This window comes from Polypterus senegalus, chromosome 12 (genome assembly GCF_016835505.1).
Source record: "Polypterus senegalus isolate Bchr_013 chromosome 12, ASM1683550v1, whole genome shotgun sequence".
In the NCBI taxonomy this organism is placed as follows: Eukaryota; Metazoa; Chordata; class Cladistia; order Polypteriformes; family Polypteridae; genus Polypterus; species Polypterus senegalus.
The window spans coordinates 62710702-62724754 of NC_053165.1; the positions used below are offsets into that span (position 1 = coordinate 62710702).

Genomic DNA, 14053 nt, shown 5'->3' on the forward strand with positions numbered 1-14053 from the left:
CACAGCAATTGTTCCTGCCTTGAGTCCAGTGCTGCCTGGTTAGACTCTGGTGCTCCCTCCTTACACCCAACCCCAAAGAGGATAACAGAATGGATAGGTGGCCTTTCCATTGTGCACACCATCCCCAGTGCATCCTTTATAGGCGTGTTGCAGACTGGATGGGTAAATTTGTGCTTTATAGTCCAACACCTAAACCATTAGCATCCTCCCATTACAAACTTCATTTTAAAGGAAGAGTGCACATAGTGACATGGTGGGCCTATTTACAGATTTCTCCTATCAAGATTACATTTTTATTTTTTGATTACAATTACACAACAAAGGAGAGGCACCCTCATGTTGAGAAGGAGGATTGGTCACTTGTACTGTTAATTTTCCTTTGCCATGACTAGCAAAGATATTTGTGTGGTGTGGACCTGAGTTTATGTCCCAGAAGCCCAGTGGGGGAAAACATGCACAGTAAGCATCTCTGAGTGTAGACAACTCAGTTACACATGACTTCTTATGTTGAAACTTGGAATCTTTACACAACAATGTAGGATTTTTCAAGTCCATCATTTCCACCAATATCCTTTGTATCTGACTAATCACACCAATGTAACGATGGAGCAGTTCAAATAATGCACACATTAGGTGCTATACAGTGCTGCAGTTATTTACTTGGTCAGTGCCCACAATCCATCCAGCTGATAACGCATATTGCCTTATATTGACTAGATAATGCTTTGATTAAAGTGCACATGCAAAACAAAAGAGAATATGTCCCATATTTCCATAGTAAACTTCAGTAGCTTCTCAGGCTTGGTGGTGGCCACAGAGCTGTCATTCATGCGCTAGCCACCAGGGGCACTCCCTCATCAAACCAATGGTCTTTTGATATCCAGCACCTGCCTTAAAGACACCCACCAAGATGGCACCCCACCTAACCACCAGATGCCTCATGACAACAAGAGCATAGTATGGTGAATAAAGGTAGAAACCAGTAAACAGAGCTGCCATTATAGAATGACTGGCGGCATCTGCAGAGAACAGACGCAAATGATTTTATGATTCCTGATTATCTCAGAACTAAACCCATCAGAACCCTCATTAGAGATTAGCTCTGGCTCCACTTTTCCACTAGTTTGAAGTGGTCGTGCTGTGGCTTTCGTCCATTAAAAGCATTAAAAATTCGCCACCTTTTGTTCATAGCAGCTGGCCATCCAGCTCACATTGTTATTCACTGAGAAGCCAGTGAGTGAGCCTCAGGCTTAGAGCTGCTGAAATCAGCAGGCACAGTCACTGGGGGGAGTAGCTTGGCACTTGGTTTATTTATTTATTTTACTTTTAAAAAACACAAAAAGAATAAAATTATCCAGGCATATCACAGAGCCTCTCTGGTTTTATTTCAAAATGACTAACAGGGACATGCAAGTGTTGTGTTGATAATTGTGATAGTATTACAGTTCACAAGTGCTCTCTTTACCTGGGTCTCTGATTTGTTTAAGGAGGTGTAGGCCCACTGGTAAGCATGACTGAAGCGCCACCTAGTGTCCATGGCTAATCACATTGTAAATTTGGCAAATGCTTAAAATGTATAGGAAATTCTTCAATGTGATGAGAGTTCAAGACACACCATGGCAGAAAGGTCATTTAGGTGAAGTAATCATTCGTCTCAATGACTTCATGTGTCCTCTTTTGGATATTTCATGTTATTGTTTTGTGTTTCATAAATAAAGTGCAAAAATGTGTAACTACAGGTACCTTAGTGTACCAAGAGTGTGTGTGATGTGTGAGTGAAGAAAGCCCTCCATGTATTTACAATGGAAATTACACTCTATACTGCTAAGAACCTAATAGTTATGACATTGGGCTGGGATCCACTGGGATGCTGGTACCACCCCCTCTTCCAATGCCCTCTGTGCCCTTACATGAGTCACTGTACTGAACTGCTGCTTTGTAAGGCAGGTCAGGATGCAATCCATCATGGAAGGTGCTATATGAAAATAAAAGTTTTTAGTTCATCTCTAACTCGGTGTGATCGCAGGCAATTCACAGTGCTAATGTTGTACAGGGTGACTTAGGATGATCCTCTTCATGAAAGGTACTTTATACAATGACACAGTTTTAAAGTCAGCTCCGACTCCAAGCTTGACTGTGATTGAATTACTTTTCTTGCTAGTGTTCACACTGTATGAATTTGGGAAAAAAAAAGTCCTACTCCATTGTAAGATATCTTCTTGATGGCCTGTACCATGTATGGTGCTATATAAAAGCAGAACATACGATGGGCAGACATCTGGCAGTGCTCCCACCATGCAATTGTACTGCATTGGCTTGGGATGGCATCCACTGCTCAGTGAACAGTATGGGAGTGAAGCCACTGACTTTCTTTATGCAATAAATAGCAACAACAACATTTATTCCTATACCATATTTTCATACAAATGATAAGTTGTCAAAGAAGTAGTTACTGTACATGCAAAGATAATTAAAATTGGATAGTAATGCATAAATAGTATACAAAAAAGGATATATGAGTAAGAGTGGACCAGGAGCGACTGGGATGCTAGATCAGCCTCTGTTTCTGATTCCCTCTGTGACCCTGAGTGAGTCACTTCACCTTTCAGTGCTCATATTGCTCATTCCTGCTTTGTAAGGCAGTTTGATAAGATATCCACAATGAAAGGAGCCTTAGGAAATCACAAGAGTTTCAGATTTATTTGAATACCAGTTTGATCACATGCAAGTGAGCAACTACAAGTTCATGTTCCACCTGAAACTACACATCTAGCATTATTAGGTTGTGCTTGCTTATAGTTTTGGCACAATATCAATGGTACATAATTAAATGTGTAACTTAATTCCTCCCTGTTTATGTACTCTTTGCATGAGGTTTTAGTTGTAAAAGGGTAGGAGAGGAGGAAGTGCTGAGCTACAATACCTGGCAGTGTGGTAAGAGTTTGGGATTTTAAACATTCCATTAAAGTCTACATAATGAAAACTATAAAAGGGAAAAATAGTGTCACCTAGCACTATATATGACAAAACTCCCCAGTAACATCAGAAGCATCCTGCATTGGCCTGCAGTCACGCACATAGGGCCAATTAAGTAACCAGTTAAGTGAGAAGGGAATGATATTGTATGTGAAACAAACCAGCGTACCTGTAGAAAAGGAAAACACACAGACACAGGAAGAACGTGGAGACTCAACACACATGGCATCAGTCTGTGATTTGAACCAGTTCAGTGTATGTCACTTTGTGGCCTAGAGAGAGTCGCTTAGTCCATCAAGGCTCATAAATGGATGCAGTTGTGATTTGTAAACTTCATTGGTAGGCCGTGGTGCCCTCTAGTGGCTAAAGCTCTGGATGAGGTTACTAGTGGAACTTTAAGCTATGAAGGAATTTCTTACCCTACCAACGTTCACACTGATGAAATATGGAATCAGTGCCATGCATCCTTTGTCACAACAGTGTCAGATCAATAAAATATAAGCAGGCCAAAGTTGAAGCTTTCTAACCATGTTTAATTCCAATGGTGTTCCATGTTATAATCATGGTGCAAGGTCACTAAATAACCATCAAAGACTCAGGATGAATATGCAAGCTCCAAACTGACAGCAACTGCTTACAAATAATTTACTGTAAAGGTATTTTGTCAGACCATATTATATAGCATCTTTTGTGCTTTAGATTCAGCCTTCTGACTACACACAGTGTAGTCACTGAGATGCCCTATAATTCTATTCTTGGTATTTTCTTTCATTTTTAAACATCTTTATTGCCTATCCCATAGTATACATAAATCCTCATAAATACTTGATGGTTATACTGATAGTAATTGTAAAGAAATTTGTCAATTTGGAATTTTATGGCCTAAAAAACAGCATACAAAAGTGACCTCCATTCATTAATCTGTCAGCAAGAAATTGAATAAATGAATGTTTAAGGGGCCAAATTGCAATGTTGAGCTAACTGTAAAAAATGTAGGACAAACATAATAAACAATAATTAAAAAAAAATGTCATTTAAACCTATGTGACCCTTGGCCTAGTTTTCAATGAAGGGTTTAACGAAGCCTGACAATGTCTCATGAAGGCTATGGATGAGGACAGAGGAGCATGTAACATTTATGTCCCTTTCCCTTTGGAGCAGAAGACCTCCTTAACATGTGGTAAAGGATGTCTGGGATGTTGAAGTTTGGTGAGTGTGACAATGTGTCCACTTGGCCACTAGAACTGGTTAGAACATTCAGTCATTTCATGTGTGATCAGGGGAACCGATGATCACAGTACATACAGTAAATCAGTCCCAGCTATGGTGTGGAAGCTGACTCCTTGATGACAGGCTAATAATTGGTCCACACCAAGACTGGTAATGTATGCATTTTTCAAGAGTTTTGTACTTTTCTTAAATTTTGAGGCCACATCACTAAGGAGTGCTCTCAAACTTAGCAAATTCATCACATTGTATTCATCTGGCTGATGCCATGGCAGATGATTTATTCTACAATGAGAATTGACTTTGAACCATCACGTATTACAGTTTAGTAGTTTTTGATGCACCCTTCATAATGGCGATGATATTGTGAGACTACCATCTTGGTCTGCAAACCATAGCGTGCATATTCAAAATTTTCTTTTCCGTTACCTGGGTGCTGCTGGTATAGGCCTGTTCCCATGATCTTCTGTTGGATTAATCAGAATGAGAACATTATGTAAACTGAAAGTATCATCCCAAACACAAGGGTGACTGATGACTTTGGGAAGTACTTTGTTTTATTTTTTATGTTATACTGTTTTTATGCCTGCGGTGGGCTGGCATCCTGCCTGGGGTTTGTGTCCTACCTTGCACCCTGTGTTGGCAGGGATTGGCTCCAGCAGACCTCTGTGACCCTGTAGTTAGGATATAGCGGGTTGGATAATGGATGGATGGATGGATGTATTTATGCTACTTAAAATTGAGACCCTATTAGACTTTTACTTCAGTTGCATGCACTTTTTACTTTGGCTCGCCTACTGTTTATGGAAATGCAGCATCAGTCACTGCAATTGGACTTATTGACAGATCAACAAGCTTTAATCAGCCGCCTGCTTGGTGCTTCAGCAACACATACACTATTTTTAAAAAAAAAAAAAAAAGGGTCAGTCTTCAGCTGAAACATTGATTCAAAATGCAAACCACTGAGCTGAGTCTAGAGAGAGTTCTACTCATAAGGGAAAAAGGCATGTGGCCAACTGACGGCAGCGGTTTAATCACTGATATGACCAGGCAGCATAAACACTTAGATCTGTGAGCGAACAATCGCTTAGAAAGCCGCTTAATGCAGACAAGCTAAGACGCTTCTGCATATGTAAATGCATTCACCTAAGTGTTTTTATACAAATGTCTGGCATCCTTCTCAGCAAGACGGCCAATGTAAGCTTTTACCTTCAGTAATGGGTTTAGTGCTTTTGTTTCGTAAGCCTTAGTGAGAGAAAGAGCATCACTTCACTACTAAATCTTGCTGATGACCGATTAGAATAAAATCTCTTCCTGCTGACCACAATCTGCTATGATATTCTATCCACTGTTGAGAATTATACTGCACCAGTGAAACTGTGAAACCAGGCTCTTTATATATGCAGCTGTCTTCACCATACTATACTATCCTATACTGTCTCTCTCTCTGCTGGTTTAACAATCAATTTCTGGGTTCGTCCAGGATGCCTCCCAAATTTTGGGATTTTGGAGCAGAAGTTTTCATAGCTGGATACTTTTTCTGGCACCAAACTCCTACAATCAAAAGAGTGGATTTCTTACAATGGAAAAGAATTATATAAAATAATACATATTTAATGGTGGACGGCATGTCCTAGTAATACTGACAAGGTTCCCAGTTTATTGCACTCTATTGAGTTTCTTTATGATGCACAGCAAGTCATCTGACTTTTGAGGGCTCACATCATACCAAGCCTTACGGTGCTCTACTTGCTTACCTTGGGTATATAAATTGATTTATTTGTGATTAAAGTGTAAGCAGTCTGACAACAATGGAGCTATCTATTGCACTGTGTGACCTCTCTGGTCACACCTGATGACTAACAACAGGCCTCAGTACTTTAATATATGCTTTCCGCTGTTCATTTATCTATACATTTCTGAAACAGGAAGATCAATCTGTCTTTATGTCATTTTATGTAAAGCTCTTAACAGAATTAATACACATTGCTCAAGGACAAGTCATAGGCAAGAATGTGCTGAAGGAAGGATAAAGCCTAGATAGGACACCCAAGATGACTCAAATACCTACGTCTGTAAAGATAAACAAGCGCACCATTGCCCTAATTCAAGAAGAAACATTAAAGTATAACAAATCTGTGGGCATTGTAGCGGTAATAACAGTATTGACATGTGTATGGAGAACAGTGAAATTCTTACTTGCATGTCTAGCCAGCGTGCAACCTGTCTACACTCTCTGATTCCATGATAAACAAATGGGTAAAGGAAGGCAGAGTAGTGTAATGGACATGGCTTTGAACCCACAAACCCTGAGGTCGTGGGTTCAAATCCTGCTACTGACACTGTGTGACCATGGGCAAATCACATGACCTGCTTGTGCTCTAAATGGAAAACCAAAAAGAAACTTAACCAATTGTATCATAAATGTTGTAAGTCACCTTGGATAAAGGTGTCAGCCAAATAAGTAAATGCAAATACTTAATGTATATAGTAACTTGCATGTCTGCTGAGTGGGAGAAGAAACTTAAGAGTATATATTCCCAGTGTCTGTATACTTCCTCCAGGTTCTACATTTTTCCTTTGATATCCTCAAAGATGTTCTGGTTTGTTCAAATGGTGATGCCAAACAGACCCAAATGAGTGTGTGTGTGTGCGTTCATGCGTGTGTGTGTGAGTTAGTGGGCCTTGCTTTGGATTGGCACCATATCTAGGGTTGCTTCCTATCTTGTGATCAGTGTTGCTGAGAATGACTTAGACCACCTGCAGCTATGAATTAGTGGATTTGAGAATATTTATATTATATTGTGCCTCTGTGACCCTGCTTGGTATAAGTGGTGGGAATGAATGATTGGAACAGCACAGTGGTTAGTGCTTTATGTGGTCTTCTCATTACTGTGTGCATTTCTCTCATTATCCCAAATAGTTAATTTAAAAGAGTTAATTTATTTAGCAGCTGTAAACTGCTCTTGTGTAACTGTGTGTATGTGTGTGAGTGACCCTGTGCTTTACTGACACCCTATCCAGTACTGGTTCCTGCCTTTTAGTGGGTGCTACCTAGCTCGCATGTTCTTGAGAAATGGAAATAAATCCCAACGAAAAAAATCCACATATACATGAGAGGAACATGCAGATTTCACATAAGCTTCAAGATGAATCCAGCCTTCTGCATTTGAGAGATGGCAGTGCTCCTGTGGTTTCTCTATGGACAGTGGTAGCTAACATTACACTATACCTTTGATTGCCAGGCGCTCCTGACTATGTAAGAGGAACGAGGGTTCCCAGGCTCTCCCTTCTCAATTTTTACATGGTATTGTGTGAAAAAAATAACATAATAACATCATGTATATAATATTTTTGCTTACCTTTCTGCACAGTTATCCTGGCAACGGAAAACAGTCATCTTCCTGTAGTCGAAAAATGAGGTCCCCCTCAGTGCTCTCTGCTGTGTGTTGTCAGTATAGCAGCCAATGTATTTAGCTGGAAAAAGAGAAATGGGGGTGGGGGTGAATAATCAGTTTTAAACTTTTTCAAATTGCCTCTGAAATTGGCAGTTTGGCCCATAAATCCATAAAGAAACCCTCTGTTAAATCTGACATGGAATTAAGTGTCTTGTACTTATTGATACTCCTCACACCACATATTATTGCCAGACCAGTTTGATCCAGTTTATAATGAGGGGCCTATCCCAGTGGCATTGGGCACAAGGTAGAAACCAACCCTAAAAGGGGCCCCAGTCCAACACACACATAGAACCATACCTAAATACATACAGTGCTAATTTGGAATTATCATTTAATACAGTACAACAGAGAAATCAGAATGGCACTCACATCAGGTTTAAACCCAAACACTGCCAATTCATTTCAACCCAGATATTGCTTGTTATGTCATTTCTTCATTATTTCTTTGTGTTGAATGGGAAAGTATGCATTTTGAGCCCCAACCTGCCACTTGAAATAATGTGATTAAAAAGCAGTGCCCCAAATTAATCCAGTGCTTGACTGACATGCTTTGCCTCAGTAGTATTGTCATTAAAAAGATGTTCTATTATTAAGTACATGCTTGTTTTATCATGTTGCTGGAGAGTGGTACATATTATGTGTTGCTTGGATATGCGATATGTCAGAAATTCCCTGGATTTAGTACATATTGCTACTATGAGTATTATTGAGAGAGGGATTTGAAGTACCCCTCTGCTTTTCTAATGGCGTTACTTACACACTTTTTGCCTTGCAACCTACATAAACAGTTAATTGCAGTGCGCGTTATCTTCTTGAATCTCACCACTTCATTAAAACTGGTGGAAGTCACTAACTAATACTCTCTGTGCATTGTTTGATTACTAAATGCAAGTCAGGTCAATGTCTGCAAAGGCGTCACACTTGATGTAGTTAGTGTCTTTGACATTGTGCACTGTTATGATGCATTTACAGTGCTATGTATACAGTAATTATCCCTACCTCAGATTGAAAAATGCTTTAGGTTACTCTGAAATTGTAGCGCAGAGCAGGGAGGTAGGCAGGTGTTCTAATGGAAAAGACACGGGTGAAACAATTGAGACAAGCCAAGAATTAATGGCCTATAGTGAAAATACTGTAAGTAATGTTGGGTGAGCTTGGTAACACACTGAAGCAATCACTCACACACTATATACAGGCAGATTACTCTCAAACAATTAACCACCTGAAAACACAACACTGAAGGAATTAAGTCAACCAAGCATGGCCTGTGTAATTCTTCTGGGTACCTTCATAAATGACTAAAGTTTTAGCACAATATCTGTATGGATGGTCATAAAGTAATGGCATGAAGGCTTTGTCCTTGTCAGATCCTTGATTAAAGTTTCTTAAGTGCTGTATGCCAACTTCTACAATAGCTCATGTCTGAATGATTACTGTATCAATGGCTGTCAACCTTTAAGATGGGCCCAACTATCGGCATATCGGAGGAAGGCCATGTCAATCTGAGATGTCACACATTGAATCAGATAGAGCCCTTCCGTTGTGTATCATGTGTGGTACCAGCATGTAACTGATGGGACTCGGCCACCCAGGTCATGTTACTGAAGTGCAGATCTGTTAAGCACTTACATTAAGTGTCACAAGACAAACCATTAGCTGCCGTCTGTGCGACACTCTCAAACTGCAATGCGATTGCTCACTTTGACAACTCTGACTCTTAAAGACTGCTGTAGAGCACAATGTGGTTGCTTTGTCTTCAGTCAGGAGTCTCATTGCTGTTTGATACTGAATAGCAAATTACATTGGGACTGCAGATAAAAATCTTGGATTGAATAAAACACTTTGCTGCTCATCATATATTCAGAAAATATTTTACTCTGAATGGTGGAATATTACAACATTTTGCCCTTAACATAAAGCTATTTACATATAACTAAATTATTAATACATTATGCATAGTTTGGAACAATATATCTAGCAAAGAACTAACAATCAATATCCTGTGAGCTTGTCACCATAAAGCAGACCTCTCAGTTTATTTCCCAATTTCTTTTCTGTTGGTCAATAATAACCTATCTTATACCTCAAATTGGTTATTTTTGTAGTCCTTCTTTTTGTTTTGAACCAAATTGATTTTAATGGAAAAAAGTTTTGTGACGTCAGATGACTTGTTAAATGAAATGTTACAAATAAATGTAGTGCTGTTTCATATTTAATGAGATATATTAAAATGGAAGGCCCTGAGCCAACTTGTTTCCGGGTCGCAAATTGTTGTTATTGCTTCTTTGGCAGTGGACTCTAGAATTGTTTTTGCATTTTTTTTAAATGACACACAGACAGGTTAAGTGATTTTCTTGGGGGGGATTTAGGGGCTGGAAATGAGTAGTAGCCAACAACCCACACCCCCTCACTCAGCCAGTCATATGTAGACGTGAGACTGTAGCAGTTTGTTTGGATCCTTTGTCACATTTCTTTCTTAGTTTACTTGATTAGGGCTTGATTTTTTTCTTTCTGCTCATTTTTAATGCTATGGTTTCTCTTCCTGTATTTATTTTAGCTATATTTCATTTAATTCTTTTTTTGTAATTTTGAATTATTGTTTTTTTTTGTTACAATTTCTTTATTTCATAAATTCAGTTAAATATTAAAAGGTTTTTGGGTGGTGTTGGTTTTCCCCATTTGACGTTCAGGCATAACAAAGACAGGGTCCAATTTGGTAACATAGTCTGTGGTTAGATGGCCTGGAAAGAGAGGGAAAAAATGCAGGCGATGCGATGTTGAAGAACATAAACATCAAAAACCAAAAACTACCCCACATCCCCTGGTATTCTACAGTACAGTACTTGAATGTGGAAAAGCTATGCATTAATGTCTACATATGATCAAGTGTCATCTTGGCAGGGGCATCCTTCAATATTCTATAGAGTCAAAGGTGGCTTCAGAGTGCTTGTACTGGTGGCAGAGGCGTAGCGCAAGTAGAAAAACAAAGACATCAGGTATGAGTAGCAGGAAGAAAAATAAACATTAGCCATGTATAATTCATCATTTAGATGGTGCACAGGCCACATCTGTGGTGCATCCCTGCCCTTAACCAGGCTACTTCTGTTATGTCATCATGTGTGATACAGCATGAACATATCCTTTATCTTATAACGCAGTGTGATGTCATCAAGGCATGACAGATAAAGAAAAGTGGAAAAGAAGATTGCACCAAAACACATTTATGTTATCACCTTGAAAGTCCCAAGGCACATAAGTTCCACTAGGGGAGAAAACTGTCAAAACAGATTAGTGACAAGGCAACACAGATTTTTTTTTTAAATAAATAAAACGATTTATTCTTCACAAAAACACTCATCGCCACAACTTGAAATGAACCGCTAGGAACTGTGGCTTGCCCTGCCTTTATAGGGCTGAAGGTGTCCCATGTAGTGATGGACAGGTGACCCCACCTCTTGGGGAGCCACCCACAAAACAGAAAGAACATAATACTAGCTTTAGGAATAAAGCAAATAATAAACAAAAATAACATAAATCAAATACTCAAAAATTACATTAAACAAGAATTTGAATCCCAGCCAAGGGATAGCAATTTAACCTGAAAAGGTCCTGACAGTAGGGACCTCCTCCGTGGTTTAAGATGGATATGAGTACAATAGAGATGCAAGTCAGAAACGTGTCGAGAGACAGCCGAGCATGGGCAGGAGTAAACACGCAAATTTAAACAATGAGGAAATGGCAGTATAAGAGAGCAAATGAATCAGCAAAGGAGGCTCTAGCATGGCACACAAAAGACAGCATATTTCTCAGAACAGCCTTTCTCCCTTTCTTGAAATACCACAGACAGGGTGCCAGTCCATTGGTGCTAACACATTCAGGCCATGTTGCATTTTGAGTTACAAATTAACCCGAACCTGCACTTTTTTGAGCGATGCAGGAAAAAGACCCATACAAACGTGGGGAGATCCACATGGGCTCCACATGGACAGCAGCCCAGAACACTGAATCTGTGAACAGCTGTGCTATGCTGCTGCCTAACGATAACCACGTAAACAAAGGAACCAATTCCATTTAATTCAAGCTCAATAACCAGAGGTGTGCCTGATCATGATACCAGAGCTAAAAATAATCAGTAATACTCTATCTGCAAGGGATAAGAAATAAGAGAGTGTATTTACAGAGCCTATTCACCAGCTCATTCTGAACACCCTTTTTCCATTCCTAGCAGTAACATGAGTAAAGCAAATGCCAACACTGGATGGGTTGCCTGTCTATCATAGGCCATATTCTGTCAGTGGATTAGTTTAGCATCAGAAATCAGCCTCATGCGCACATCTTTATTTCTGGAAACCCAAAGATTCCCTATTGTGGACCCTCCACCATGTTTCTATTCAGTCCGTATAGGACTGGCAGATAAAGCCATAACTGCTGTTGAGCTGATGTCATATGAATTATAATTTATGAGTCCTACCATTTCCAAACCTGCCTGTCTTTTTGTAAAGTAATGTGCCTTTAATGATTGTGGAAGTGGCACTCGTTAGCATGATTGTAATTGTGGGGCACACAGCGTGGTAATCAGGAGGACAAGTGTGTGCTTCACGCCATTTATTAAAAAGAGGCTACAGTTTTGACACAAAAACAAAAAAGCATATAGGGTGACATGTTGTATGATATAATGTGGTACTTGTATATTTTATTTATCCCTTAGAGTGAAAATAAGTTAGCACTGCTAATTTACAGTTGAAAAAAGAAATAAAGAGGATCCATCAATTACTGCACAAAACCAGTGCACTGTACATTTGATGGGATTATGCAAACTACATAGAGCTTGGGTTATAAACAAAAACTAAAAAACAAATGCATACACACATAAATAAACTGTTGGTAGATAAATGCCCTTGGGTTAGGGTTAATTTTCCGCAGTTTACAGCCGACTGGGGCATTAAGGAGGTGGTTAATAAAGTTGTTTATACTGGCAGAGCCAGATGTGTTGACTTAATTAGCCTTAAGGAAGTAAGTGACTGTGCCCAGTGATGTACTGGCCTTTGATACTCTGTGTTCCTGGCACTGCTGTCACACAATAAATCAGTGGAGGCCACATAAAGGTGCGATATTATAAGACAGGACATTAAGGAGATCAGAAGAGGCCACTGAGTCTATTGAGTTTTTTGGCTAATAGCCGAGTTCCCCTAATATCTGATCTAGCTGATTTTTAGAAATCAAATTATTAAATAAAGATGAATGATAATAATACAGAGCTTGGTGGTTGATTCTGCATTTCTCTACCTCTTTGTGTAAGGAAGCTGCTACCATGTTGGTGTAGTGGCTAAAGCACTGGACTTTAAGCTGCTGGTTTGACTCCATTCGAGCTGTCAGTGTGTGGTCCTCAACAGCTCACGGAGCTTGTCAGTGTACCAGCTGTTCTCCACCCATGTTTTGGATAAAGGTGCTTGACAGATATACAATATTAACAACAGGATAAAACCCACTTACACCAACTTAAGGGTGTGGGGGACTGGAGACTATCCTAGCAGTACTGGGCACAAACCAAGGAGCAGCCTGGACAGAGTGTCTGTTCATCATGGGACCCAATAATCCACTGTTTAATTGGGAATCACCAGTTAACTCAACCTGTATGTGTATGGGAATGTGGGAAGAAAACCCAGACACATTAAAAAGATACAAACTCCACACCAACAATATCTAGCTATTGGATTTGAACTCGGGAGGCTCACTCTGCAATGCAGCTTCACTATCAGTTGTACCACCCAGTATTTTGCAAACCTGGATTAGGTCCCCATGCAGCCTTCTCAATTCAGATCATGCAACTATGATGAACAGAAGTGTGGACATGCTGGTTATTCCTTAAATGATACCAAATGGATTCAATTCCCAGCCCTCTCCAGTCGCCTTTATAGCTGCAGTCTAGAGGCTAGTGTTGGTGCTAAATGGCTATAAGGAAATACTGTATTTTTAAAATCTCAGCTGAGGAAAGCCTCCAACAATAAATGACAGAAAATGGTTTTAATCCCCAGCCTTCTCCTTAATTTGATGTTTGAAGCTGCTTGCAAATGTGGTGCTGCCCTCTAGTGGTAGTAGTTAGAGTCAACATATGAAGGAGGAAAGCTTCCCAGCAGGCAGACCAAGTTTTGTCTTTTATTGTCATTGGGTGACCCACTAATGATGAGGCAATTAACATTTTGGTTATTTTAATGTGTCATTAATCCAAACAAATTAATTCTGGCAGGATGAAGAGATACAAAATGAAACAAACGCTGCTGTCCCTTGTTCATTCCTTTAGAATTAGCACACTTGGCTAATGAAATGTCACAGGATTCTGCAAACAGGCAACAGACTGTAAAGAATAGAGTGACACAGCTATTTTCATC

The 14053-nt window shown here is 39.6% G+C and overlaps 1 protein-coding gene across 1 annotated transcript in view; it reads right to left on the reverse strand.

Annotated features, from left to right (window-relative positions):
• wscd2 (WSC domain containing 2) overlaps nucleotides 1–14053 on the reverse strand; it is a 42645-nt gene that overhangs the window by 23879 nt on the left and 4713 nt on the right. Inside the window, exon 2 of the mRNA XM_039772336.1 lies at nucleotides 7566–7680. Coding sequence (XP_039628270.1) covers nucleotides 7566–7680 — 115 coding nt within the window. The remainder of the gene's footprint in view (nucleotides 1–7565; nucleotides 7681–14053) is intronic.